The following is a 27,795-nucleotide window of genomic DNA, read 5'->3' as shown; positions in this document are numbered from 1 at the left end:
TGATGGTTTCATTTAATTTATTGAAACCAGTCGACCTATAATATAATATTTTTTGTTAATTTATGAAAATATTAAATTAGCCCATAATCCTGAATCCTGATACATAAAGTTAGCCTATTAATTTAATACAGGTACGACTGTACCCAGTGTTGCACTATCAAATGCAATTGACGCGCCTCTATGCCAGGGTTTTTATGTTCCTGGTCAGGCTATAATAATAATTATGACCTAAAAGATTTGTTAAACCTTTTTGAAATTTATCGCCTTATACATGCGGCTCACGCTTGACCGTATTTTTATTTTTTATTTCGTCTATGACAACTCTGTCACCTTTCTACTCTCTGATCTACGATCCGTACATGCAATTGTTTGGTGTTATTGAGAGAGGTTATATTCACATTTATTTCCTCGATAAAGACTTTAATTTATCAATATTGTTTTTTAATCTTGAATATTTTATTTTATCGACAATCTGTTAAATATACCACTAATTCACATCACTTGTAGGCGATGGCGACGGAGACTCATTCGTTTTTTAACCAACTTAAAAAAGAGGAGATTCTCCTGCTGTTACCGCAGAACTCCGTCATTTTTATGAACCAATTTCCAATTTTGTTCGATAGGGTATACTCCCGAGGTGGTCCCACTGTCACCAAGTCAGGTTCTGATCTTTTTGTTAAAATTAATTTATTAATTTATTAATTAGAATATCTTAACCTGTAGTTTGAGTTAATGAACGGGCAGATAGAACGAGACGACATGACCGGCAATGGGCAGTTAACACTGTTGCCGATAGATGTAACAAGGCAACTGATAAGGGTGCATTTGCAATGGAAATTTGCGACGGATACTCAATACTCCTTACTAATGTTTGTAAAGAATCAATAGGATCGCTACACTTACCTCGTCTCGGTCATATTAATAAAAAAAATACACAGACGTAAATCACGTATTTAGAATTCCCTACTAAATGTCAATTTGACCAAGTGTTCAACGCCCGTATTTGTAATAGGCCCCAAATTTCTTAAAATTACATCATATTTATGGAGCTTTAATCCACAAATCAGCTACCAATCGATCAACATGGAAAGTATTGGGGGAGGCCTATGTTCAGCAGTGGACGTCCTGTGGCTGAAATGATGATGATGATGATGATGATGAATCCACAAAAACATGTACCTATTAAGTACTGTAGGTACTATGTGTAATAAATAAAACTGTTTGATAGAAAAGTTTGTATTCCCATTTTCAGTTTCTGAATTTTTTAGACCAACTGAAGCTGCGAGCATTGTTAGTGTATTGGTGTTGCAAGTTGCAAATTACTGATTTAATTTAAGAGGAGAGGGGATGAGGTGTGGAGATGGTTTGAGATCCAGGGAAAAACTTAGGATAATTTAATTCCAGTTTTTGGAAGGGGGATACGCACGCGATAACATTGTTACTCAATTTTTAACTTATTAAGATTTAGTACATTAACCATCAATGTAACTGTTTGTTGTCCCAAATAAAGAGAGAAAAAAATAATAAAGACTTTCTGTGCAAGATTGAAGAAATTCACGCGGGCGAAGTGAAGCTGTCGCGCGGCTGACGACGTAATGTGAAAGTGGCCTAAGTATTTCGACAGTAACACAAGAATAAAGCCCGCTTTCCACCAAGTGTGGAGCGGAGCAGTGCGGAGAAATGCTTTGAATTTTAAATTTCATTCAGATTGAATGATATTCACAGATTGAAATTTGATTGGTTATTCAAAACATTTCTCCGCTCCTCTAAGCCTTGGTGGAAACCGGGCTTAATCGAGCAATTTAAGTAGTCCAAAATAATAAAACACTACATCTCTCCAAAGGAAAAAGTATACGCTATGTATTTTTAGTTCAAATATCCAAAAAGTGACGAGAAAAAATTATTGATTAAAAATCACACTTATTTACTTCTATTCCGTGAGCTGTACTAAGTAGGTAGTAGTGTGAGGCTCTTAAATTATTTATTTTCCTGAATGTAACATTTGCTGTCTGTTATGTCATCGATTCCTATTTCTTCCAGTTCCACTCACGGCAATTGGCCATATTTCTGCATTTATTATCTACTGTGCTTGTGTCTAACGCCTCGGGAGTAGTGCCCCCTGCGAAGGGTGCCATAGTGCTTGTTGTCAGGGGTCCTTGTCGCGTAATGTTGTTGGGACCCATCCGTAAAGCGCGTTTCATCAGCTCTATCATCATACACGTCGTCTCATACTTTTCGTGCAAAGGCTCGTCTGCTTTGGTTTTTCTCTTCCCATCGTCGCTGGTGGTCACTGTGATGCAAGTGGTGACTTCTTCACAGCTGAAGTCTGGGAACGGGACCGGCCCACACGGAGGCTTCCTCGACTTCTTGGAAAGATCACTGATTCTTATTACAGGGCGGTTCTTCTTGATGATCAAGGCCGCACACTGAACCTTCACGATCAGCAGGTGTACAGACAGTACGAACAAATATGCTGACGCATTCATTTTTTGGTTTTACTCCGTGTCACATTTTTGTGCCGCTAAATAAATGTTAAAGTGGAACTGTGGTCACGAAATGAAAATGAAATTGAGGTTAGCTTTTGACGCGTTATCGCCCGTTTTAGGATTTGCTTTGGAAAATATTTCATAGCGAATAATTGTTTTTGTTTCAACTTTAAAACTCGTGTAGTGATTATTAAAAGTCGTGTGACTCTACCTGTATGTTAAGAACATCGGAATAAATATATGTAAAGAGTAAACAAAGAAATCAAAACCTTCTTAAACATTACTTTTCTAGCTGTTATGCTGCCTAAATTTAAGTGTATCTTTAACATGACTAAAAAGGGATTTGTTAGTTTTTTAAATGTCAATCTATTATTTTTATGTAACAGTTTCATTTGAAGAAAGAAAGAAGTAGCTTAGCCTTTCAGAAGTAACTCATAATAATAAACGTTTTACCAAAAATAAAGTAAATAAAAAACAATAACCTGTCAAAGTGTTTCAGGAGCAACGCGAAATTGACGCAGCCACAAGATTGCGCGATCGTGAGCGGACTCTGTATCGTGCAAAATAAAAAACACCTCCCCGAAGGGAAAAATATGATATTGCTTTTAAATATGAAATATTACACCGAAAGTGTTCATGTATTATGAAGAAAAAGGGTTCCACCCTTGTCACGGCTATGCGCTACAGAGCGCGCGATGTGTCTTCATAGCCAAAACAATGAATTGGTTACCCCCACTTTGTTATATTGTGTTTTTAGTCACTTTTTCAAATGGATTTATCGTGTGTGCGAGATAAACACAAACAGGCGGAGTGTTTTGTAGCCAAATGTACTCTTTATTATGTAGTTCGCTCTGGGGTTTGGGAACTTGGCTAGATGGCTTGGAGTCAAGGTATTCAAACGTGTAAGTGGTTACCTTAATAAAGAGTAGACAATTTGAGATGGATCAATCTTATAAAATATTAATAATTAATCCTAATGTAAATATTTAAAAATGCATCTGACCCATCAGATATTTTTTTTTAATACCTAGGTTACTAAGGTTAGATATAGTAATCTATTCCTAAATAATATAATGTAAACTTTTAATTATTAGGTAAATTAAGAAAATATTCAGGTAAGTACTAGTACAACGCCATTAGTAATAATTTTACAAAATAGTTACTCATTTCTTTTTAATCTGTTAACACGTTGGAGATCAGCTGCTCTCTCTTTCCTCATAAGCGTAATGAACTAGTTATTTCTGCAAATCTCATAATAAACATTTTCTTACTTTTCTAATCACTTACTAAAACTACCTAGATGTCTGTCATATTATTAAACGTCGCGATTAAGCTTAGTCCCGTAGCTTTGATATGTTAAAATCTTATGTAGGTACGTATCATCTTAAGGCTATTAGTAAAAAATATATTTATGAATTATTTCGGTCGTTTGGTGTAGTGGTTCGGAACGGACTACTAATGCCGAGAGGTCCCGAGTTTGATTCCCGGCCTTTAATTGTTACTATATTATGTATGTCATCATCATCATCATCATTAATTTCACTCTGATGTTCACTGCTGACTCTGAGCATAGGCCTCCCCCAATGTTTTCCATGCTACCTTTAAGATGTCATCGGTCCACCTTGTGGGTGAAAGTCCCACGCTGCCTTTTCCGGTACGCGGCCTCCATTCCAGAACCTATTATGTATGTATTTAAAAAAAAAGTATACCATTATGTAGTATATATGGGTACTATCCGTCAAGCTAGTACCCTTAACACAAGCATATTAGTTGCTTACTTTGGGGCTAGATGGCGCTGTGTGAAATTTTCCAGAGATATATAAAATCTAAATCAATAAATTGTTTAAAAAGTTTAGACCCAAAAGCTGGATCACGCTGTTGGTTGCGTATTACGAATATCAAAATCGGTAAACAAGTGAAACTAAGTAACGTGTACTTTGTAAAGTCCCACAAATCAATGGTAGAGCAACAACGGCGAGCATTTGCTGCTCAAGTTTGCATAACGGATTGGTCATTTACATGACGCGATTCGATTTTGATCCGACTGTTGAAAACATTTTCTCATAATTCAGGTTCAAAACCTTAGCTTTATTTTACACTAGCTTTCCGCCCGCGGCTTCGCCCGCGTGGAATTTTGTCTGTCACAGAAAAACTTTATCGCGCGCGTCCCTGTTTCAAAAACCGGGATAAAAACTGTCCTATGTTCTTTCCCGGGACTCAAACTATCTCTATGCCAAATTTCATCAAAATCGGTTGCGAGGTTTAAGCGGGAAAGCGTAACAGACAGACAGACAGACAGACAGACAGACAGACAGACAGACAGACAGAGTTACTTTCGCATTTATAATATTAGTTGGGATAGTTGGGACTAGTTGGGATTTCAGTGTTTTATTGAAAAAAAAAATTGCTTGATTCCGACTTAAAGACGTAATCGTGTTTAATAAATGTAGTTGCGGTGGTGACTGCTGGTTTTGTCTACCAGATATCTTTTTTTTTATGCAAGACAAGGCAGGTATTTGACCGTATCGCACCTGGTGTTACACTTAACTTCTCTCTAGATGCAGTCTAGGGTACATGTCTATCCAAAACCTGTAAAAAGAGACGACTGACAACTGATGAATGTATTTACAATAATAATTTTAAAATCTATATATTTTATATTTTATTATACAGTGTGTCCGGGCTTGTAGTGATCAAACTTTAAGGGCAAAATCTAGGGACAATTTTATCGATAAAAATACTTCAAATTTGGGGCCTGACCCATTTCTCGAAAAATTACATCGATTTAAGTTTTTATTTTTTAGTTTACACCTCTTCTTTAAAAAATAAGTGAAAGCGTGGGTAGCTTAACATTAATATGCAAATATTGTATATCATGCGATAGCCAATAAAATTATCTATTATTAGAAGAAGAAAACAGACACAAATTTCGTACATTTTATGGGAGTAAGAATGGATTGAATTAGAAAAATACATTACTTTTTTCACTTCTTTTTCAGTTATTTTCCAACACAAGAAAAACCAGGTCGTTAAGGTATGTTTTATTTACATTGTATTATTAGTATTTGAGCTATCCTACAAAACGAATGTAAATTTATTAGTCTACGTCTATTAGTTTCGACGTAATTGTTGAACAAAGATACCCCTTCCCAGCGGTTTCCATAGTAATCGGAATAGGTTGTGTGATTCTTTCAGGCAGTGCATTTTCGCATGTCGCGTGCGCTATGGAAACCGCTGGGAAGGGGTATCTTTGTTCAACAATTACGTCGAAACTAATAGACGTAGACTAATAAATTTACATTCGTTTTGTAGAATAGCTCAAATACTAATAATACAATGTAAATAAAACATACCTTAACGACCTGGTTTTTCTTGTGTTGGAAAATAACTGAAAAAGAAGTGAAAAAAGTAATGTATTTTTCTAATTCAATCCATTCTTACTCCCATAAAATGTATGAAATTTGTGTCTGTTTTCTTCTTCTACTAATAGATAATTTTATTGGCTATCGCATGATATAAGATATTTGCCTATTAATGTTAAGCTACCCACGCTTTCACTTGTTTTTTAAAGAAGAGGTGTAAACTAAAAATTAAAAACTTAAATCGATGTAATTTTTCGAGAAATGGGTCAAGCCCCAAATTTGAAGTATTTTCATCGATAAAATTGTTCATAGATTACGCCTGTAAAGTTTGATCACTACATGCCCGGACACACTGTATAAAAGAAAGTCGTGTTAGTTACTCCACTTATAACTCAAGAACGGCTGAACCAATTTAGCTGAAAATTGTCAGGGAGGTAGTTTAGAGCCAGGAGAAGGACATAGGATACTTTTTATCCCGTTCGAAATAAAAAAAGTCTGCTTACTTATTGCCATTAAGGCGGAACAAAGTTCGCCGGGTCAGCTAGTGTATTATAACTGAACAGAGTCAAGTGGGTACCTACTATAGTCTTTTATCATTCAATGAGGAGAAAATAGTCTTTTCCACTCTTTTTCCGCCGACTACAGACTTTCACTCGATAGTTTAAGCCGGGCTACAAAAATCAGTAGATATTTGTATGAAAGTGCGTTTATTACTTACACCGATTTGGTATAGGTTGATTTGGTACCAATTCCTAATACTCGTGCAAGCCAACAAAACTATTGGCCTACATAGTTGTAGTAGTAAGAGCTTAAAATTCATTGAACGGGCGTACTTTATAGAAAATGTCTATTCAATGCGCACGTTTCTATCTTATGGACTAGTATGGAATCAGTCGCAAAGTGTAAACAGCACTGAACTATCGTCTAGCGCAAAGTTGCGGTCGCCGAGGATCTGCGATTATCTGCCAAGTAAATCAGTTAGGAGTCAACACCATTGTGCCGCCGTACAGTTAATTAAACTGAATGTTTCTCTTACGGCGATAATTCGGTTTGGATTTAATTTAAGCCTAATTTTAGGGGTGTAAATTGTGAACTTATTATGTAAGCAGAGTTAATTTCGAAGATTTACAGATTACCTGCAAATTGGGTGTTCGGGTGGGGCTTTTCATAGGAACGAATCCAATATCTATATTATCGAGAGAGGAGAGTTTGTCTGCTTGAATGCGCTAATCTCAGTAACTCCTTCTTCTTCTTATCGTGTCGACTTGAATCTCAGGAACTACTGGTCTAAACTAAAAATATTTTTACGGGAAAAATAATCACACTATTTTCACGCGTACAAAATCGCAGGACAGATCAGCTAGTAAGTAGGTAGTTATGTTAGGTCAGGTTTTTTTTAGGTTAGACCTGTTTTCATGTGCTTGGAATTAACACTACTTATCTACTTACTTATCGTGTCGTTGAAGCAATAATATAATTAATTCCAAGACATGACACATTATTTTTGTTACTTAGGCTGAGTTGCACCACCTAACGTAACTTTAACGATAACTGGTGTTATTTGTATGGAGTTTGACAGATTTTTTACCTTTGTCAAAGTTAAAGTAAGATGGTGCAACCCTGCCTTAATTAATAAAAATCTTACGGCAAGCTGAATATTACAGAAACAAAATAAAATATTACTACTTTCTTTGCTTTCCATTAAATATTTGACTCTTAAATGCATTTTTTTTGTTTCTACATTTATTATTATTTTGCTACATCTGAAACGTCAAAAAACTCATGTAGGTAGGGACTATTCCCACCTCTCGTTCCCACCACTGCAACTCCTGTGTAGCCAGGATCTACAGCTTGACCGCCACAAAAACCCAACCAATGAAGGTCAAGTTTGTCCCGGGGGAAAGTTAAACTGTCATTGGACCCGCAACGAAATTAATCAGAAGAACATAGGAGGAGTTCGAAATTGAGGTTCGACTTCCCTCCATTGCAAAGCGGATGACAGGTGACAAACAAAGGTTTAAAACCTTTAAGAAAAGATTATGCACCACGGACAATAAATTAAATTAAGGGGGCCTATCTTATGAGCAATTAGCAACTACCTGCCAATAATATTTTTCACAAAATCGCTTAAAAGCACGGAAATTTTTCCTTGTCGCGACAAGATCGGTGTAATAAATTGCGGAAACAGATGTATGTTGTATTGAATTAAGCATTATATCACGTTCATGTTTCCAAAGATCACACTCCCACAAGATATGATGGGCAGACTGCTCATGACTGACATCATCAGTGGAACACTCGCAAAAAGGAGACGGAACTAGTTTGCATTCGTGAAGTTTATGTTTAAAGTTCATCAACTCATGTAGGTAGGTACCTACTGCATAAAAAGTTACATTGTTCTTAGTTTCAAATAGTTTACTTATTATTTTTATTTAGAAAAACAACAGAGTAATGCCATAAAAATTTACTAGATGGTTCGTAAAACCTTCTCAATACTGCTCCATCACGCTTACGAGCTTCAGGTCCGGTCGTATTTTAGGAAAAAAAATATCTATCATAAAATATTTTAGTAAGTACCCTCGCAGCGCCCTAAGCCCTGTCCAGATAAGCGGCGCAACTGCGCGTGAAATTATACAAGTGTCCCGCGCGACGTGTCGCGGAGCGCACCCGGTTCACACGGTACGTCGTTTTTACTGCTTTGACACCATTATTTATTTAGTTTATTTAATAAGACAACCAACAAGACATACACTAGAAGACAATCAATATTTACAGTGTATTTAAACTTAATCTAAGTGCTGCCTTAATTATAGGTTGCCACGGCATGCAATAGTGGACTTATACATTTAAACAGTGTCTACACTAAAAGAAAAGAGTTTCTATAGAGTTTATTATACAGAGTGTTTGGCGGAAGGTGAGACAAACTTCGTGGGTGTATGTATAGGTAAGGTCATTTTAAGAATACTAGTTCTAATTGATTTTTTTTTAATTGATTTTTTTTTTCCGAAATTTGACACAATGAGTGCTTTTTTTTCTCACGTGTTTTCTACCGCTCTTTTATTTGATATTAATATCAACACGTCTTTAGTCGAATATGTCTTTAGTCAAATAAAATAGATTTAATATCCAGATTATGATTGGATAGCTAGTTACGAGCTGCCAAAGTTTAAGAAAAGTAAAAACCACGATAAAAAATTCAACTTAGAATTCTATTAAAAAAATTTACAAGATGATATTGGATTGCCTTAAAATTAATTATCTTAAAACATTTTTAGCTTCTCTTATTTCCAATGAATATATCACATTCGTCAAAAATTCAAATTTTACGGAAGAAAATGGAATAATAATACAAAAATTATCCACTTCAGATTATATCACCCCTCCCGTGCCGCTTCCATATCTCTGACTGAGTGAAGCGCTCAAACTATAGTAAATAATTTCAGGTAAGATACAATACAACACCATTATTGCTCTTCGTTCGTTTCAGCCGAAAGACGTCCACTGCTGGACAAAGGCCTCCCCCAAGGATTTCCACAAAGACCGGTCCTGCGCCGCTCGCATCCAGGCACCTCCCGCGACCTTCACCAGATCGTCGGTCCACCTAGTGGGAGGCCTGCCCACGCTGCGTCTTCTAGCTCGTGGTCGCCACTCAAGAACTTTCCTGCCCCAGCGGCCATCAGCTCTTCGAGCTATGTGCCCCGCCCACTGCCACTTGATTTTAGCGATTCTGCGGGCTATGTCAATCACTCTGGTTCTCCTACGGATCTCCTCATTTCTGATTCGATCACGCAGGGAAACTCCGAGCATAGCACGCTCGCGTGTGTGTGTTGCCAGTGATGGTGTACGCTTACTATGGGCCTCATAAGAAGGCTCAAGGTCACCCAAAGAGCGATTGCTCTTCATTCTGCTTTAATTTTTCGGAACACTTACCAATACTTACAGAATAAGCAGTCTCAAGATGTCAATCGGCCTTTTGCTGCGTCCTGAGAAAACCGGAAGGTCGTTTGTTGATGCTAAGTGTATCTTTCGACTATTATCATTTTCTATTGTTCGTCTTCCATCCCTTAGACGAATCCAACTCGGATCCCCAACAAAACCAAGTGATTTTATTTTGAGACTCGTTAGATGTGGTAAAACGTGCGGTCCATACTCAATTCATGCTGCTAGTAACAGTAAAATAAATTTTATTTTACAGAACAATTTTACTTGCTTAGATCGGTCATTATTCTTCTCAAACTCCTTTGCGGCACTTGGATTATTTTAGCCGTTTCATAAGAAAAGTTCAATAAGAAGAATGTATAATTGAAATCAAACATCGTATACCCCTGGGTCGGACTGTAGCGTAGAAATGCATTTATAAAATAATGTAGAACCATACTTCATTCAGTTTGCAGTACAATATTACGTATTATGTCTACAACGTCTGATTCCAACTGTTTCCAACAACAACCAAACCAAAGTCAATCAACCTAAGTGGAGGTGAGGCTTAAAGCCTTTACGCGAGGGTGCGGCGCGTGAATGTACTTCGATTGTCAAATTTTATGGTAACGTTATGGTACACTCTACTATTATGCACCGGTTAGGGGATTCATGAGGCTATGATATTTAAGCAAGAACATTTTAATCAAATGTATTCCTGCAACCTTTCACAGACGTGATTGTAGGCTACACAAAGCAAATATACAATACAAGAAATTTAATTCCATGTCTGCCGTACATTTTCACGTCATTTGCTCTGCTACATTCAAATATTAAATCTAAAAGATGTGCCCGTTTCATTGGACACAACCCTCCACGTCGAGCAAAAGGCTTTTCAATGCTAGAGTAAGAAAATATCAAATACCTGACCCAATAATGTTAACAGTAACTAAACGCAAGTAATTTAGCGGAGCCTTCTGTGTGGTCCGTGCCGTCAATTAAACGCTGAGACGCGGTCGGGCTGCAAATGGCCGAACTGCAAAGGGCTACGAAATGCAGCGTCGATGGAGCCCGGGACCCGCTCGATATTTCATTAGGTTTTTGCTTGATTCTCTTAACGGGCAAAATGTAAATGCAGATAATTGGAAACTGTTTTAAACAAACTCTAGCTCTTTCAGCTTTAAGCGGGTGAAGTATTAATGTCGAATATTTTTTACTTTGAGAGAAAGAGCTACCTATAGGTAGATATAGTATGAAAGCGCGCGGCAGTAAACTTTTTTCGACATTTATTTAAAATTTAAGATTCATAAAATTCATTTATTTTTGCAAATAGCTTTTAGAAAGCACTTTTACACGTCCCAATATTAACCCTACCACTGCTTCGGGACAATAAATGGGCCAGTGCTGAGAAAAAGCACTGGCCCATTTTAATTTAAGCTGTAACTGTTGCTCCGTCTTATTTATTAAAACTTAAATATACGGCTCTGAAAACCAAAACATAAACGTGAACAAAGTCTACATTGAATTTAGTCAATAGTTGCCAAAGCCAACACTCGGCAATAATTCGTCAAAGCGAGGCGTAACGGCTATTTGCCCGCAGTTTTGCGGAGTTCGCCTTCGGCCAATCGCTTCGGAAGTTGCGCTTTGACTCCAAGCACTCCAGGAGTCCAGACAGACCACTGTTCCTGAATTAATACCGTGGTGAAGTGGAGGAAAATTTATTGATAGGCAGAATTTCAATAAATAGGACATTAAATGTATAACCTACAATTTGTAAACATCAAACCTGAAAAAAAATCTTATCTTGTAAGGTACAAAGTAATAGGTAAAGTTCAAATCCTGATAAGTAGTCGTATTATACAAAAAATGATTATGTTTACAAATTAATTAGCTAGTAGCCAATATAGCTGTGGGTGTATGTTTTTTACTACGGAGTGTAGGTACCCCATTTTCGAGTAACACTTAGATTTTGTAAACGTTTACTTACTTTAATAAAATAATTCACCGTTCTTTGTTAAGATTCGTCTTCAACGTCACTCCCTTCACACAGAATGCTAACCCATACAGTAAACAGTCTACCTTTACCTCACCAAACATCCCAGATGTCCTACAGAGAGGCAGAAACCTAAATGCATCCTTAAAGCATTGTTATTTCGAATTCGACGGTCTATTGTTTTTGCGTACGACAAAAACAAAAACAATAGCGCAAGACAATACAACTAGACAAGCTAGAATACAATATACATAGGGTTTTCCAATAACACCATACAGAGACATCATAATAGAACAAAATCCTCTAAAGGCCAAGACGAAATGAAGGAATCAACAGAGTTCCTGTAACACTGTATTTGTGAGGGGATTAGGATTCCAGATTGTGGATGTGGACGATACTGTGGTTAGTGCTTGAGATTAACAATTGTGTTCGAGTTCATGCAAAAGCTTATAATATAATAATCCTGTCGAAATACAATATGTTAACAGTGTATACGTTATCGTAAGGTTATCCTGGAGTTAACTACTGCAGTAGATGGTGAATATTAGGACCCTTGATAAACATAATATTCTTACTAATTATCATAAAAAACCGCTATTAATTAGAATCTCATATTCTTAGCAAATGTTAGAATATTGCACGTGATAATGAACCACCCATTGAATTCCTTTCCTAGCGCCCTCGAAGTCATTACTAAATATATCTTCCGCCACTTGGTGTTTCTCGCCATTTTAAATGGTGTTATTTATTTTCCTCGCTTCTATTGGGCGCGTTTTCTTTTTAAGAAAAATCCGTTGGCCCTACCCGCGCTGAATTTCGATTAGAAAAAGACAAAGAAGCGATTGTTGGACGGACTGGAAGTGGGGAATCAATTAAAGAGTACCATCGATTCTCTGGTGCGATAATGTCTGTCAGGGGTAAGCGAAATGGGAGATAAGATTGTCGGCTCCTCGCCGACCCGCCTCGAACTCTGTCTAATTATTTTTAAAACGCTTATCGTAAATTCACCCATCGCTTCATTTAACACAAGTCTCAAACAAACTCCAATCTCATTTTATACTAATTTATTTAATATCCTCATTATTTACATCTCCAAAATCACAATCTGTACAATCATGCTGAACGCAAATAACCTAGTGATAAATCTCTTATTCATAATAAAAGATACAATTTTATACATTAACTATTTAGGTCGATTAATTAACATACATTAGTATAAAGGTATATCGTTAAAATTTATCCTTTTTATTATTGTGCAATAATTTATATTTACAAGTAACCAACAAGCGTGAGGGGCAAGCCTGGTTAATAGATAACTCTAAGATAATTTTAGTTGTTTTGTTAAATTAACACCTAATTCGAACGTTGACTAGAAAATGAAAACTAGTTTCATTGTTTGAGACGCAATCACGTCCCAAATGAAGCGTCGTTATGTGTAACGAGTCATTACGTGGGAGCGCTCTTTGACGCTGGGATCAGGTACATAACAAACGTAACCTCGCATATTAAACCGGAAACATTAAGATATTTGGCACATTTAGTTCATGGGGCCATTCTAGCAAAGCGCGGCAGCACAATGAATATATGTATGATTTTATGCTACTCTAACTTTGGAAGGACAATGCACATTGAGTATGTTATGTTGTAATTTGAAATGGAAATGGAGTAGGAATTCGCAAACAGGTTAACGAGGATCATGAATTAATATCTAAAACTATTGTAAAGATTCACGGTAAGCCCGAAGATTTTACGTAATCATTGTACTTTATTTATAGTAAGAGGACGCCATAACTAGGTCGTAAGGTAAGAGTTATAAAAAATAATTTATATCCCTTATAAAAGTAGGCGAACAAATTAAAGGAAGAGGAATGGCTATAGCATTCAGGGATTTGGCTTACAACCTATCGTATTTTACTTTGGATGGCCAACAGGATGTCGTCCATTTATATATTATAAAATCTCACTCTCTATCTTTCTTCACATACCTACAGGATATGACACAAGAAATTTTGGATGATATGTTTCATTTAAAGATTACGGCCACAACATTACCAACGGAGAATATATTTCTAGGTGTTACGCGTACAAAAGAATCGACTTTGAACGATATATAAATTAATCTCTGAGAGGTGACAACACAAATGGAAGACAGAATTAATGAACGTACCAAAAATCTTACTACAACTGATCGTCTAGGAATAAAATCAGACTATAAGATCCATTTGAACAAGAATTACAATAGCCAGAAACGGTTGCCTCCAACAATGAAGTGTTTTTGCACCTATAACAAACAGAAAACTCGCATTAATAATAAATCCACATCGACTAATTACAACGAAACTTGTGCAATTAAACTATTGTAAGAATAAATGGCATTGTGCAATAAAGGTAGTTTAGTTTAACAAATGAGATGCCACTGAAAGATAAACGACGAGAATAAGCAATAAAGCCGCGAGCAAGCTTCGAGAGTAATGAATGAATGCGCAAAATAAAACAAATGACTACTTTGCATGACTATTTTAAATTAAAAAATGCTACAGGCAAGAAAGAAGCAATAGACAGATTCGCAAAAATAAGGAAGCACTCGTGAAGTGAGAAGATAAAACAACAAAAGACAGTAATAGAGTGAGCGGCGCGGCTGTTCTCTCAACCGGTACAATACATAAATATCGAGTACAAGTCACTATTCGACTTTTTATTTCACCGTTCCAATAAGAAGCCGCAAAAATCATTGGGCCGTGGTGAGGTAAACGGGCCGTTATCATTCCCGCTCCGATGCTCGCCGGCTCTCGAATACACAATTCCTCCTTCTAAAAGCATCGTCGGTATTTTTGTTTATATTGTACTAGATAAGAGTATCAGCGGCTTACGGCTTCGTAAACAAAGGACCCGCGAATCTATTTCGTCCGATGACACATTTATTCCGCTAGTTTAATTTGCAGATCAATAAAACTTGTAGATAAGGGTAGGCAAATAGTTGGAGCGCACACTCGAGTTTCATATCGCCTAATATTTATTCAAAGGCGCTCCCTGGTCTCTATTTGATATCATATTATTTGGCTGTTCAAACACTTTTTCCACGAACCGGAGCTTCAAGAATTGATTGTACGCGGTCTGCGTTGAATATTTATGAGAGTTAAGTGTGTGTATGTGAACCGTTGAATGTTTAATCTGTATTTGGAGCTTGGGTACATTGAGACGACCCGGTCGGGTCTCGACCGCACGCTGGTCCGACCCGGGAGACCGGGGACAATGTTACCTGTTTCTGAATTCAGAGCATCGGTCTTGCGTTATTTAACGTGATTTCAGAAATACAGCATCGCTGTCTTGGTAGCTTTCCAAGAAAATTTGCCATGAGGTCAAATGGGTAGTTCTGAATGCTCGTTCGGGCAGTGAAGTAACCAATATGGCCTCGTATAAAATTATACCGCTCGTTCCGGAAACAGGTTGAAATTTTTCTCACCCTGAGTGGATTTCGTTATCTGTAAAAGGCTTTCGCCCTAACTAGAATTTTATCTAGCAACGTGTATAATATTGAATGAGTTTAAAGTTCAATTACATATTTCAATTAGTTTGTGTGCACTATGGTGTCAAGGTCTTAGGATAATGTTATTAAGTATAAGAATAATAAAATATCCGGGTATGAATACTCGTGTCCATCTCATTAACATTTTTTCCCTTCCAGTACCTATTTAAAACCATAGACAGTCGAAAATTGTACTATTGAAGCTGTCTCATCCAAGACTTTAAAGTGTATTTAAAACCTTAAAACATTAAAATACCCACGGCTTTTTCCATCGCGGTAAAAGCTGATCGCTAAGACCGCGGCGCGACCGGCGTCGTCACATATTCCGCGCTCAACCCATTTCACAGAGTTGGAGTACATTTATTTTTTACCATCAGAGGGGAAAGAGACGGTTTTAATAATGCAGTATATTGTTACAAAGAATACAAAGCTAGCAAAGCCGCGGCTTTCGTCTTTGTGCGCCGCATTATGAACTTTATGTATTAAGAATTAAGTTTTGGATCTTTAATAGCACGTAATTAGGTTAGGGTTAGCCGAAGATTTAACTTGGATTAGGTTTATTGTAAAATTCAGCGGTAAAAGCGGGATTAGCGAAACAAAAGTGAAGAATATTTGATGTAAATGAGAGAGATGTGCGTGAGGGTAAATGGTAATGGAGCAATAACAATAAAAGCGTGTGCGTTGTTTCGACTCCAAAAGCAATTTTAGGTTTTTCCGTGAAGCTGACTTTATTTCAAATCATCAAAATGATTTTTTCTTTTTCCGTATTTTTGTGAGTAACTTGCGTTTCAGTCAGGACCTATTTAGCTATATCGTCATAAAAACATGACAGTAATGGTAGTAAATAAAAAAAATCACAGATAAAATCGTGCTTGGTAAAAACAAAATGATTTGACGCATAAAATAAATCATAAACGGAAGCTGCAATCTAAAAACACACAGTTTATAAAACACCAAAAACATGCAGATCGTGTTTGCGTATGTTTGTCATTTTAAAAAATGCGACGATAAAATGATAAAGCATATAGAAGAAACCACATTTTGTGTCCATATTTTAACACATTATTAATTACCCTTGAACAAAATAAAAGAAATGAAAGGTCCATAAGCCGCAATAGGGTAGTTGACACCATCATACAAAAAGCCTAAGATCGCAATAAAAAATTGCAAACGTCGTGACGTCATATTTTCGTGGCCCTAATAAAATCTTTAAATGGCATTTTGACAGCTCATAAAAAGTAAGTCAATTGACTAGTCATCACTTCGAATTAATGCAAGATGTGCGTTCTCTAAACTATTTTGTTCTGGCTATAATTTTTTAACCGTGTTGACGTGACTTTGGCGGAATTCAATGTGGAGGTCACTCTGTAGGCTGTAACACCCTAGACCTCGCCATAAACAAAAAAAGAAGAAGACCCCAGTCGGTCGCCGTAACAACAATGTTAACAGTAATTTGTGTCCCTGCAGTTAGTGGTAAGATAGCCAGTTCCTCTGTAGTTCAGGATTCCGGGTGAAGCTCGCTTCTACCTGCGGCCTGACTATCAGTTTCCAAAAAACACTGTTGCCCGTTTTCATCATTAATCCCTAATTTTTAAGTGACCTATGGTAACACTAAACAGGAATTTTGTTTTCACAGGGGTCACTTAAAAACTAGGAATTGATGGTGAAAACGGGCATGTGTCAACTACCCTATTGTGCAGTATCATTTGGACATCGAATGTGGTTTCCCTTCGTACCTGAGACGTGGTGCGGGTGCGGCGGGCGGTAGACGTGGTGCGCGGCGTCGCGCTCGGGCGCGCGGTCGAGCTGCGCGCGCACCACGCTCGGGCGCTCGGTGCCGGGCTCGGCTCGCACCACCGCCCGGCTCGCGTTCGCGCGGCGCACGCCTGCAACACGCCTCATTCATGATGCGAGCCGATGCGAACTATGTAATTTCAATGTGGCTAAAAGCTAAGAGTAGGCGCACACCGTTGATTTTTCGTCGGCCGATAGTTTAGTCGGGCAGTTGATCAGTATGGGCATGTATGGGAGTGCGCACACTACGCCGATTCGATTTGGCCGATTCTTCATACAATTTGAAATCGGGCACAGCTATCGGCCAACTAAAAATCAACGGTGTGCGCCTACTCTAAATGAGATCTATGTATGACGACAGCACACCAGTAATGTATATTATTTTTGTTACAAAACCCCTATTACTATTCGTACATATTATTATGAGACTGCCGTGTTTAGCTTGATGTGCTATCGTCTGTACCTACCTACTACTAGACAGGCTCCTCTAAACTAAAATAATGAAGTATTAAAATCGCATTTAATCGTTAATGAGTTAAAAGGAGCAAATATGTCACTCACGAAGTTTGTGGTCTACATAAAAATAATATCGTTGGACGAGATCGTCGAAGCATCATAATTTACTTGCGCATTATCTTATTTAATAAGACTCATAAGACATTTTACTTAGCTAGATTAGATATAGGTAAATACAGTGTGAGTCACGTTAAAGTGTACATATGAAAATAAATGAAACTAGACCTCTTTTTATCAACAAAAAGGAGGTCAAAAATTTTTTGAGATTTTTTTTTAATTTTTTATAGAATTTTTTTTCTTCCAATTACTTATTGTAAAGAAAACGTAATAACTTTTAAATTAAGCGGTATATCCTGATAAAATAAAAACAGTAATAATGCTAAATAACAAGCAATATTAAAAAAATACATAAAATACACAAAAAATGCCAACAAATAATAAAAAATGATACTTTTTGAAAAAAAATGTGCTTTTAAATTCGTGTTTTTTTGGTTATTTGATAAATTTCTCCAAAAAATGCCCCATCAACAGGTGGTTTTTATTACTTTGTATTATTCGTTATCGTATTATCTTTGTAAAACCACAAATTGCATGTCTCTATCCCTATTACAACATTTGCTATGATCGTTTGAACAAAGGCCTGCCACAACATTATTCTCCGCTACAGGTAGAGACAATTTTAATTTTAACTAAAATGCTTATTTTACTTCGAAATCTTTTGTTTTTATTTGAAATCTAACTTGTCTTTATCAAAATTACAAATCTAGAGCCATTTTCAGTTTCGTTGTTAACGAAGCGTTGAACGGCGCGCCCGAAGAGGCTTAGTTCAATCGATCATTGCAAACGTTGTGATAGGGATAGAGACATGCGATTTTTGGTTTTACGAAGGTAATACGATAGATAATAATACTAAGTAATAAAAACCACCGGTTATAGGGGCATTTTTTGGGGAAATTTATCAAATAACAAAAAAAAAACACGAATTTAAAAGCAGATTTTTTTCAAAAAGTATCATTTTTTATTATTTATGGGCCTTTTTTGTGTATTTTATGTATTTTTTTAGTATCGCCTGTTATTAAGCATTATTACTGTATTTATTTTCTCAGGATATATCGCTTACTTTAAAAGTTATTACGTTTTCTTTACAATAAGTAATTAGAAAAAAAAAAAATCTATAAAAAATTAAAAAAAAATCTCAAAAAAATTTTGACCTCTTTTTTGTCGATAAAAATAGGTCTAGTTTCATCTATTTTCATATGTACACTTTAACGTGACTCACACTGTATAGTGTATATTTGAAAAGTCTGAAACGTTTAGTTCAGATATTCGCGCGCACCACGCTCGGGCGCTCCGTGCCGGGCTCGGCGCGCACCACCGCCCGGCTCGCGTTCGCGCGGCGCACGCCTGCAACACGCCTCATTGATGATGCGAGCCGACGCGAATGTTGTGGTTTTAATGTGGCTTAAAGCTAAATGAGATCTATTAATATGACGACAACGCAATACATCAGAATTATACATTTTTGTGGCAAGCACATTTTTATGGCAAGCTCGCCTCTATTACAACTATTTAAGTCACTGCAGTGTTTAGTTTGATGTGCTATCGTCTACAGGGTGTTACGTAAATGGGTATATGAGCCGACACTAGCCCATGTTAACATGGTCATATAAATGGTATGGTGAAGTCAGAAATTTGATATCATCATTTTTTTTTCTTAATTTTCATACAAAATAAATTTTATAAAATCCGATTTGTATGAAAATTAAAATAATTAAAATGAAGATATCAATTTTCTGCCTTCACCATACCATTTATATGACCATGTTAACATGTGCTAGTGTCGGCTCATATACCCATTTACCTAACACCCTGTATACCTATTACTAGACATACTCTTCTGAATTTGGTACGGTACACCCGTACGGTGTACCCAACGATTTTTCAGTTGACTCATACGTTTTGGCGCGCTTTTAGCAGCTGACTGAATAATGAAGTATTGAAATCGCATTAATCGTTAATGAGTCAAAAGGAGCAAATGTGTCACTCACGAAGGTTGTGGTCTACTTATAAATAATATCGTTTAACGAGATCGTCGAAGCATCATGTTTTACTTGCGCATTATCTTATTTAATAAGACTCTTAAGACATTTTAGTTAGCTAAATCAGATATAGGTAAATATAGTGTATATTTGAAAAGCCTCAAACGTTTAGTTCAGTTATTCGCGCGCACCACACCGCCCGGCTAGCCTTCGCGCGGCTCACGCCTGCAACAAGCCTCATTGATAATAATATGCGAGCCGATGGGATGTGGTTTAAAGCTATATGACGTCAATGTCGGCAGCAAATCACACACTACATTTTTGTTTTAAAACCGGCAAAACCTGCGAAGGTTGTGATCGACTGACATTAAAAGTTTAATGAGACTGATAAATCGTAGGTACGTAACCGCAAATGTCCAGGCTGTTAAGTATACAATTTTTGTTCTAAACAATTTGTTTCTTGTATTTTTAGATATCTTTGATAACCATGCTCGAGCGAATGGCCGAATTGAGCTTGCACGAGACCAAATTTGACTTGCAACACAGCCTATGTTCGTTGGACGTATGTCAGAAAATGCATGGTGCGATTTTTGACTTAATGAAAGCAAGAAAACGTCAAGTTCAATAAGTTGAACTGTTAGAAAATATAACAGACGAAACGGCAGACGCCTCATTTGATCTTGTCTTCCTTTGCATTGACAAAAAATTAGTGATTTACGAATGAAAATGAATTTATTTATTGATAAATGGGGATGTTGCAGATTTTATGTATGAACGACGAAAATATTATTGATGAAATTCATGCTGAGTAAGTTATTATTCTGTAAACGTCCATAAAAAATCTTTTGCCTAATAATGCTGTAAGTAAGGACTAATTGAGAAGCTATTTTATGTATTAAGCTAAATATCTAATATATTAGATGTTATGAAATGTTAATTTAATTAAAATTACGCATCAGTGAACAAGATTATTGCTAAGATTAATAGACAGAGGCGGGCTCAGCGCAACGTTAAGCTCGAATGCATGCAATGTCTGTATTTCGCTTAATTTAGCCATTAATGGCTTGTAACTGAATTAAAGGTAATCGTTTAAGATTAATCCATGTGCAAAACCATTACTAATAATGCAAAAGGTTTGAATCCATTGCTGATTTATCAAATCTCGAACAGACTGACCACCGCGGGCGCTAAATAGAATATGGACCATAATTACAAAATGACGATAAAAACTAGATTCAATCAAGTATAGGTTCAGGTCTTTCACTGATATTTATACCTTAGTTCTTTAGAAATTTCCCTAAATGTAAACAAATATGGCCAACTGATATTGACGAATTTTTAGTCTATGTCAGTTGATCTACTAGTGATGCGACAAAATCTCTCGTTAATCGCAATTCTGTAAATGTCATTTACGGACTGCAACAGACGATTATTAGATTTTCAAAGATCGTTTGTATAATTATTAAGATCAATCCCTTTTCTCATTGATGTTGAGATCAGTAATGTGATCGTCAAAATAGGATCGTCTTAATCAAAGAAAATTTAATTTTCCCTTTTTTATTTGTTTAGGAAATATAATTTAAATTATACTGTGGGTCTAGAGTAGACAAAGTGCACAATAAAATCGTAAACCAGTCGAAAAGTGGTCGAAAGGCCTTTTTTATGTGACACTCGTCTGTTTAATAAAGCTGAATTCATCACTTCTTCGCAAAGTGTGTTGTTGCATTCAATGAAGAAAAAATACATTGTTGAATATAACCTCGTTTATATTTTATTTTAAATTAATATTATCAAATTAATTGGTAAATGAAATAAAATCGATTAAATTTACAGATTATTATCTATGAATATTGTCTATGACTTACAGATTTTCCAGAGATAGGACCTAAATTTAAACGTCAAATGTCTATTTGACATTTTAACATGTAGCACAAATTTTCACCATCCAAATATTTTGTTAAAATATTTTGTTTTCAATGTAAGATTTCATATTTGTTTCATCATGAGAATAAAGTTGGTTTCATGAGCTTGTGAAATAATGTGTATGATATTAAGAAAACGTGAGTAATTATATAGTGTAATTGTGTGCACAAGTGTTTGTTTACATCGATGGAAATTTCTAAAGAATTTAGGATTAGTTAGACTAATCAATCACAGAACAAAATATAAACTTATTATGGTCAGTAACTATCGCAAATCATGATTGATGACGAGTTTATTTACTCGTTACATACAATTTCGACCAAGGTATTTCTTTGAGTGAGTTTCTTTGATTTGCCCATCTATTGTAAATGCAAGCGAATAATACTAAGTTCTCCACTTATTCCTAATTCATCTGCCAAAGAATCGAAAAGTCGACACGAAATACATTTTAAAACGGCACGTAAAAGAACTGAATACGATCGGCTAAGGGGACTGGGACGTTAAAGTTTAATTATGCCGGGCCTGGGCGTATGGATTTCAGTCAAGACGAGTAAATGCTACCAGTTTTTTAGATCAAGGCTTTTAAAATTGTTTAGACACATACTTTTCAATGATTCAGTATCATCATCATCATTATCATTTCAGCCACAGGACGTCCATCGTTGAACAAAGGCCTCCCCCAATGATTTCCATAATGGCCGGTTGGTGGTCGCCTGCATCCAGCGCCTTCCCGCTACCTTTATGAGGTCTTTTTATTTTTTAATTATTCAGTATAACTCAGATAATATTATGTCTCCTAGTATTTAAGGCTTTAAAATGTAAAGTAAGTAATGTTGGAATTCCAATTTCGCGCAACTGAAATTACACATAAATTATGAAGACCGAGACGTTTCACTTCAAGAAACTCCGCGACGCCATTGCTAATTTACTACAGTCGAAGCACACCAGCCTGCGCATTTTCCTTGCAAAATAGCATCTATGACAATCAAATAAGATGCTAGTGTTTCGATTGATGTGCCGTCGTCTGTAAATTTAGTCTTGGGTACCTACTGCAGTGAACAATGAGAGGCACATTCGTACAGATCTATCGAATGCCTTTATTCAGCATCTAAGTCGCTCCAACGATGTGAGAACCTGCCTCAGGTATCTATTGTACTTAGTACAATCTCCAGCATAATATAAGATTATTTACTTTTGTTACGACACTCGTAATACATACTAAGCTTGATATGACATTGTCCTTTCATTAGCCTCACCTTCAAACATGAACTTCTTATTTTAACTTGTATGTCACGTAACTGATTAAATGTAACAATAATTAAATGCTTCTAACATCCACACTTTCTATGATCTGAGCATCCACATTATATCTTACGACGATTATTCGCCTGAAATTAATAGACAAGTTCACGACACTGTTATTACCTACCTATAAATAAAAGTTATGCACAGATACTCCTAGTAAAAAAATAAACATATTTATTCTCATAAATAAACAATTTATACGCAAAATGAGACACTCTTCGTAGAATTGGTGTAATAAGATTGAATGACAAGACGGGCTCCTGTATGTTTGCTGCCTAAAATAATAGATTCTACTTAAAACAATATCGCTAGCCGTGAAACTGGTGTATGCGAGAACAGTCGTAATATTTTGATTTGAGCTTACGTGGGCTTGTGTGGGTGTAAGATAAGTGCGTAGCATATCTAATACAAAATCCGAGCACGGTAGGCTCACAAGTTATTTTTTTTAATTTGGTCATTTATTATTGAATTTCAGAGAGACCGTGGCGCTAACGATTTACGCGTTGCTCTCGCCTACATTATATTAATTAATTGTTGTTGTTGTTTTTTATTGTTGAAAGATGTTTATTATCACGATCCTACTTTGACAAAACTGATTCTCGTCAAAGTAAGCTAGTCATGTTTTTAATACAATAAGAAAATACCTAAGTATACTGGTGCTGTCATGCTTTAATGTCATCTTAATTTGTAAGTATATACCCAATTTGTTGACAAATCTCACACACACCTTAATTTAACCACACACTCGCTAGCGTTATTAAAGCGAAACGTTTTCATGTAAGTACCTCGATGTATGCACCTATTTATTTATTAGCCTATGCGAGGCGATAAACTGTCGAAAAGGTATGCATTACCAAGCTTAGGTACGCTTCAATTCACTCTGGTTTTGTCTGTCTCACTAATAGCTTTTTATTTTACGTTTGAGAAAGCCTACTGGATCTGAATTTGTTGTATATGATATAATGTAGTAAATGGGTGTGAAGAGTATCGAATTGTCAAGCATAAAAGGCTAGATTATGAATAAAATAATGAATATTTTCGTACTCACTTTCTTTGTGAGCGTTGCTTTTCATTTCAGTGGCCTTCGGAGACGTGGAGGGCATCGGTATTTCTGAAACAAAATAAAAAAATTGTAACACCACGCCTGTTATCTGTAAAGGATGTCTACATAAAATTTAACGAGCGGCTGCAGGTTTCACTTTTCGCAAGTTTATAAAAACCACTATATTCATTAATTCCTTTTCATACTGCAAAATAGTATCAGTTTACAATTTTTGCTTTGTCAAGTTATTATATTCTACATTCTATGCAAATATCTACTCCTGATACTCAGCTCTAGAAAACTTTATTTTCTTCTGCGATATTTTTTCACAAAAATATAACAAAGTGGAGATAACCACTTTAATTCTGTACCAATATAGCAAAAGCAGCCTTACGTTCGGATTACCCTGTTTAATCACAAAGTTCCCGAACAGGAATATTCCTGTCACAGGTGTTAATTTGCGCGCACACATCAAACCCGCCGTAAACTGAACGTCGCGTCTCCGGGAATTTTTAGAGATGCATCCCTTGCTTACAAGCTTTAAATATTTTACTAAAATACTAAAAAAGTTTTACGGTAGCATCGAAACACTCAACAAGTTGATTATAACTTTTTTAGTAGTCTGCTTGTTTTGTAGTTTATTTTAAAAGCAAGCAGACACTAAATTAAACGTATACGAATTTCCAGACACACGATTAGTGCCTTGTTATTTTAAATAATTATATGGTAAAGGTATGTGCTACCTCATAAAATACTTGGTAATTACCTAGTGAAATCCAATGCATTGACTATAAAAGTAATTTTTCCCCACCGTTTTTTTGTGAATCAACAGCTGTTTACACGCCCGACGACCTCTAATATTTAAAGGTATTTTCTTTTTTTGTGAGTCGGTATAAATAATACAATTTGACGTGATATTTGAAATTATAATGAAAAAACATGGACTGAATGGTTTTTCAATATTTTTCTCTTTTTACGAAATGGTTTTTTTTTAAAATAAAATAAACCTTTAAGTTTTTTTCCATACGTTATTATTGTGCCAGTTGTTATACCATAAAAGTTTTATATGCAATACACACAGTAAAACCTATTAATCTTTTTTACTATAATAATTAATCATCTTTATTATAATAATTCAGTTCCTATATCCACCAACCTTTCTATTACTATACGTTCATCCAATATTCACCACTCCACAACGAGACTGAAGTGTATAGATAAGCAAATTTTCGGGCTCGACCCCATCAGAAGACGAATCCAAAACTTTTTCTGCATTAGAGTGCCCTTACTTTGGATGTTTACCAACAATCCACTTACCGTAAAGCCTGATGGACCCCTCGGTCTCCCCGAGGGAGTTTTTGGAAATGCACCTGTAGTTCCCGAAGTCACCACTCTGGAGGTTCCGCACAGTGAGTTTCATGTGTGCTCTGGAGAACAAATAGTTTTGTTATTTTCCTGCTTTATCATTAAGTAAAATAGTAAGTAACTACCCTCATATTGTCATTTGTTACACTACCACTACCACGACACGGCTGCAGCATCGCAGCCGAAACGTCAAGCCGTGAGTACATAATGTAACTCAATAATAAGCGTCGCGTTAAGACCCGTGTCTTACTATTTTAGTTGAAATGGAACACGAAAGTTTAAAATCTTATCATTAATTAGTCATTCTAGATAGGTATAAACATTTATGTATGTTACGGTACGTCCCACATCCAACATTATCTACTTATTTTAATCAGAATAGAACAATGCCACAAATCGGCTTAAAAACTTTGAAAATCCAGCCGTAAACCCTGCCCTAATTCTCGATTCACCTGCTTTATCGAGAAATATTACACAAAACAAAACACATTAGTGGAAATCCAAACAAAAAGGCCGCCAAACGTCCGCGTTCACTCGTCAGCGACGTGAATAATTGATCAGCCCATGGTGGGACGGGAATAAGTGGGTATATTTGGGACCAAAACCGATTTATCGATAAACACATCATAGTTCTCTTTGTTCACGAGTAAAAAATTCAAATCTTATTTTCATCAAAACTTGGTACCTATATTAATTTTATTATCACTACTAGCACATTTTCTTTTCGAATTGTAATCAATATCTGCTTCATAGTTCAAGTAGTCTGTTAAATTTTACTATTACTTAAAAATATCCGAATGTGTAACGAAAATGACATACTGTTTTGTGTAAAGCTTTTAGAGTTATTAATTAAGTAACAAATGTTAAAAGGTTTTGTATATCAAAATTGCAGTTGAAGTTCTGCACGCAAAAAATAGCGCAGGCAAAAATCAGAACTTGAAGTGACTGATGCCCACCTCATTATGCCGCGGTGGCCAGGACGTATGGCGGGCTGGCGGGACATTTCTCACTTCCTAATAGTTTTTGCTGCAGCGGACCTACTTTGTAAAAAGTAATTTAAGCGTTTAAAATAATCATTATAACATAACTAAAACGTAGATATAAAATATAAAATATGATTGATTCGATGCCCCGATAGATGTTTTCTCATCTTTTAATATTGAAAGTAGCAAACATATTGGTGAGAACCCTCGTCAGTCTAAAAAACTTGAAAGCTGATCAAACTGAATCAATCTCACGGTTAGTTAATTGACCCTTAGACTCACAAGTTTGATGTAACAGCCTAGATAACTTCTCAAACCAGAGCTTACAAGAAGACGATCAGAGTATTACTGACATTCTGAATCTTGTTAAAAGTGATGCTAGAAATTTCAATTGAAACATTTTGCAATCAAATTAAAATCGTCATCATAATTCTTAGACGGTGCCCCAGTAAATTTCTTCGTCGGTTGTCGAAACCATCAATTACCCCTTCCGCCGCAACAATTAATCGTGCGGGGCCAACAGGCTCGTCCTGCAGATTTACCGACGCCCGAATTATTAACAGCTCCGCATCGGAATGTCTGGCCAGGCCCTACTATGCAAAATTATTTTATAGATTTGGCTCTTTCATTCTTTTGTGATGCTTGTATAATATTTTGTACATCACTAAAGTGTCCCAGATATGACATTGACAGGAGGGTGCTACTATGAGTAGGTACTGAGTTATTAGTTCTGATTTTTCCCACCTGACGTTTCAGAATTGTTTGACTACTTAAATCACTAATAGGGTTCATCGACAAATAGATTTGTAGAATGTTGAAAGTCAAGCTATTAGATCCTGATCATAGTAGAGTTTGTCACAGTGAAATGATTTATTGGAATCATGGAGTGTCTTCAACTACTGTAGCCTTCGGTGACTTATGTCATATAGTAAACAAAGCAGGTATCTAACGTAATTTCCTCACTTGTGTACTTTTAGTTTTAGTGCCTCTCTGTACTTACTACCAGTACATACTCTCGTACAAGTCGCTACAAAGTTTATAGTGTATAAGGGACATGTCGGCAACGGTGTAATATGACTCAGACTTCAAAGCTGGACAGTCGTAAAACTAGTAGTAATGTTATTGAGGAGTGAAAACAAAAACGAAACGGACACGAAATACCTACTGATGAATGTTATTGTAATGGATTCTATATCCCAGGGTCCGAGGGTATATCATATTTGCTAATATTTCCCTTCAAGACTGTATTTATTTTGAAATGTTCCAGAACTTACCTATAAGAGTTCTCCTCGGTGTTGATGGCGTACTTCTTGGTGGGCAGTACCATGACGTTGTCGTACACCCAGTAGGAGATGGCTCTGGGATGCGCTTCTGTGTGGCAGTCCACAGTCACGTCGGTCCCGGCCGGCGCCCCCACCAGCTGGTTCGGGACCCAAATCATTGGGGAAACTGCAATGAAGAGGGATGTTTTAGAGATTTTGTCGACTTACGTATTTTACGCAGATGGCTCGTGGAGCTTCATGGGTCAAATTTTGAAAGACAC

The 27,795-nt window shown here is 36.4% G+C and overlaps 1 protein-coding gene across 1 annotated transcript in view; it reads right to left on the bottom strand.

The window, feature by feature from the left end:
- Positions 1 to 13,963: 13,963 nt before the first annotated feature.
- The window catches only part of LOC114360920 (lachesin), a 74,211-nt gene continuing 60,379 nt past the window's right edge, over positions 13,964 to 27,795 (bottom strand). Inside the window, exons 7-11 of the mRNA XM_028315788.1 lie at positions 27,527 to 27,701; positions 25,222 to 25,331; positions 23,911 to 23,973; positions 17,022 to 17,171; positions 13,964 to 14,040 (exon numbers count right to left, since the gene is read on the bottom strand). Coding sequence (XP_028171589.1) covers positions 13,964 to 14,040; positions 17,022 to 17,171; positions 23,911 to 23,973; positions 25,222 to 25,331; positions 27,527 to 27,701 — 575 coding nt within the window. The remainder of the gene's footprint in view (positions 14,041 to 17,021; positions 17,172 to 23,910; positions 23,974 to 25,221; positions 25,332 to 27,526; positions 27,702 to 27,795) is intronic.

Source organism: Ostrinia furnacalis, unplaced genomic scaffold, assembly GCF_004193835.3.
Source record: "Ostrinia furnacalis isolate ACB-3 unplaced genomic scaffold, ASM419383v2 OfSCF5278, whole genome shotgun sequence".
Classification (NCBI taxonomy): domain Eukaryota; kingdom Metazoa; phylum Arthropoda; class Insecta; order Lepidoptera; family Crambidae; genus Ostrinia; species Ostrinia furnacalis.
Note: the sequence above shows the minus strand (reverse complement) of the source record. Positions and strands in the feature narration are given on the sequence as shown.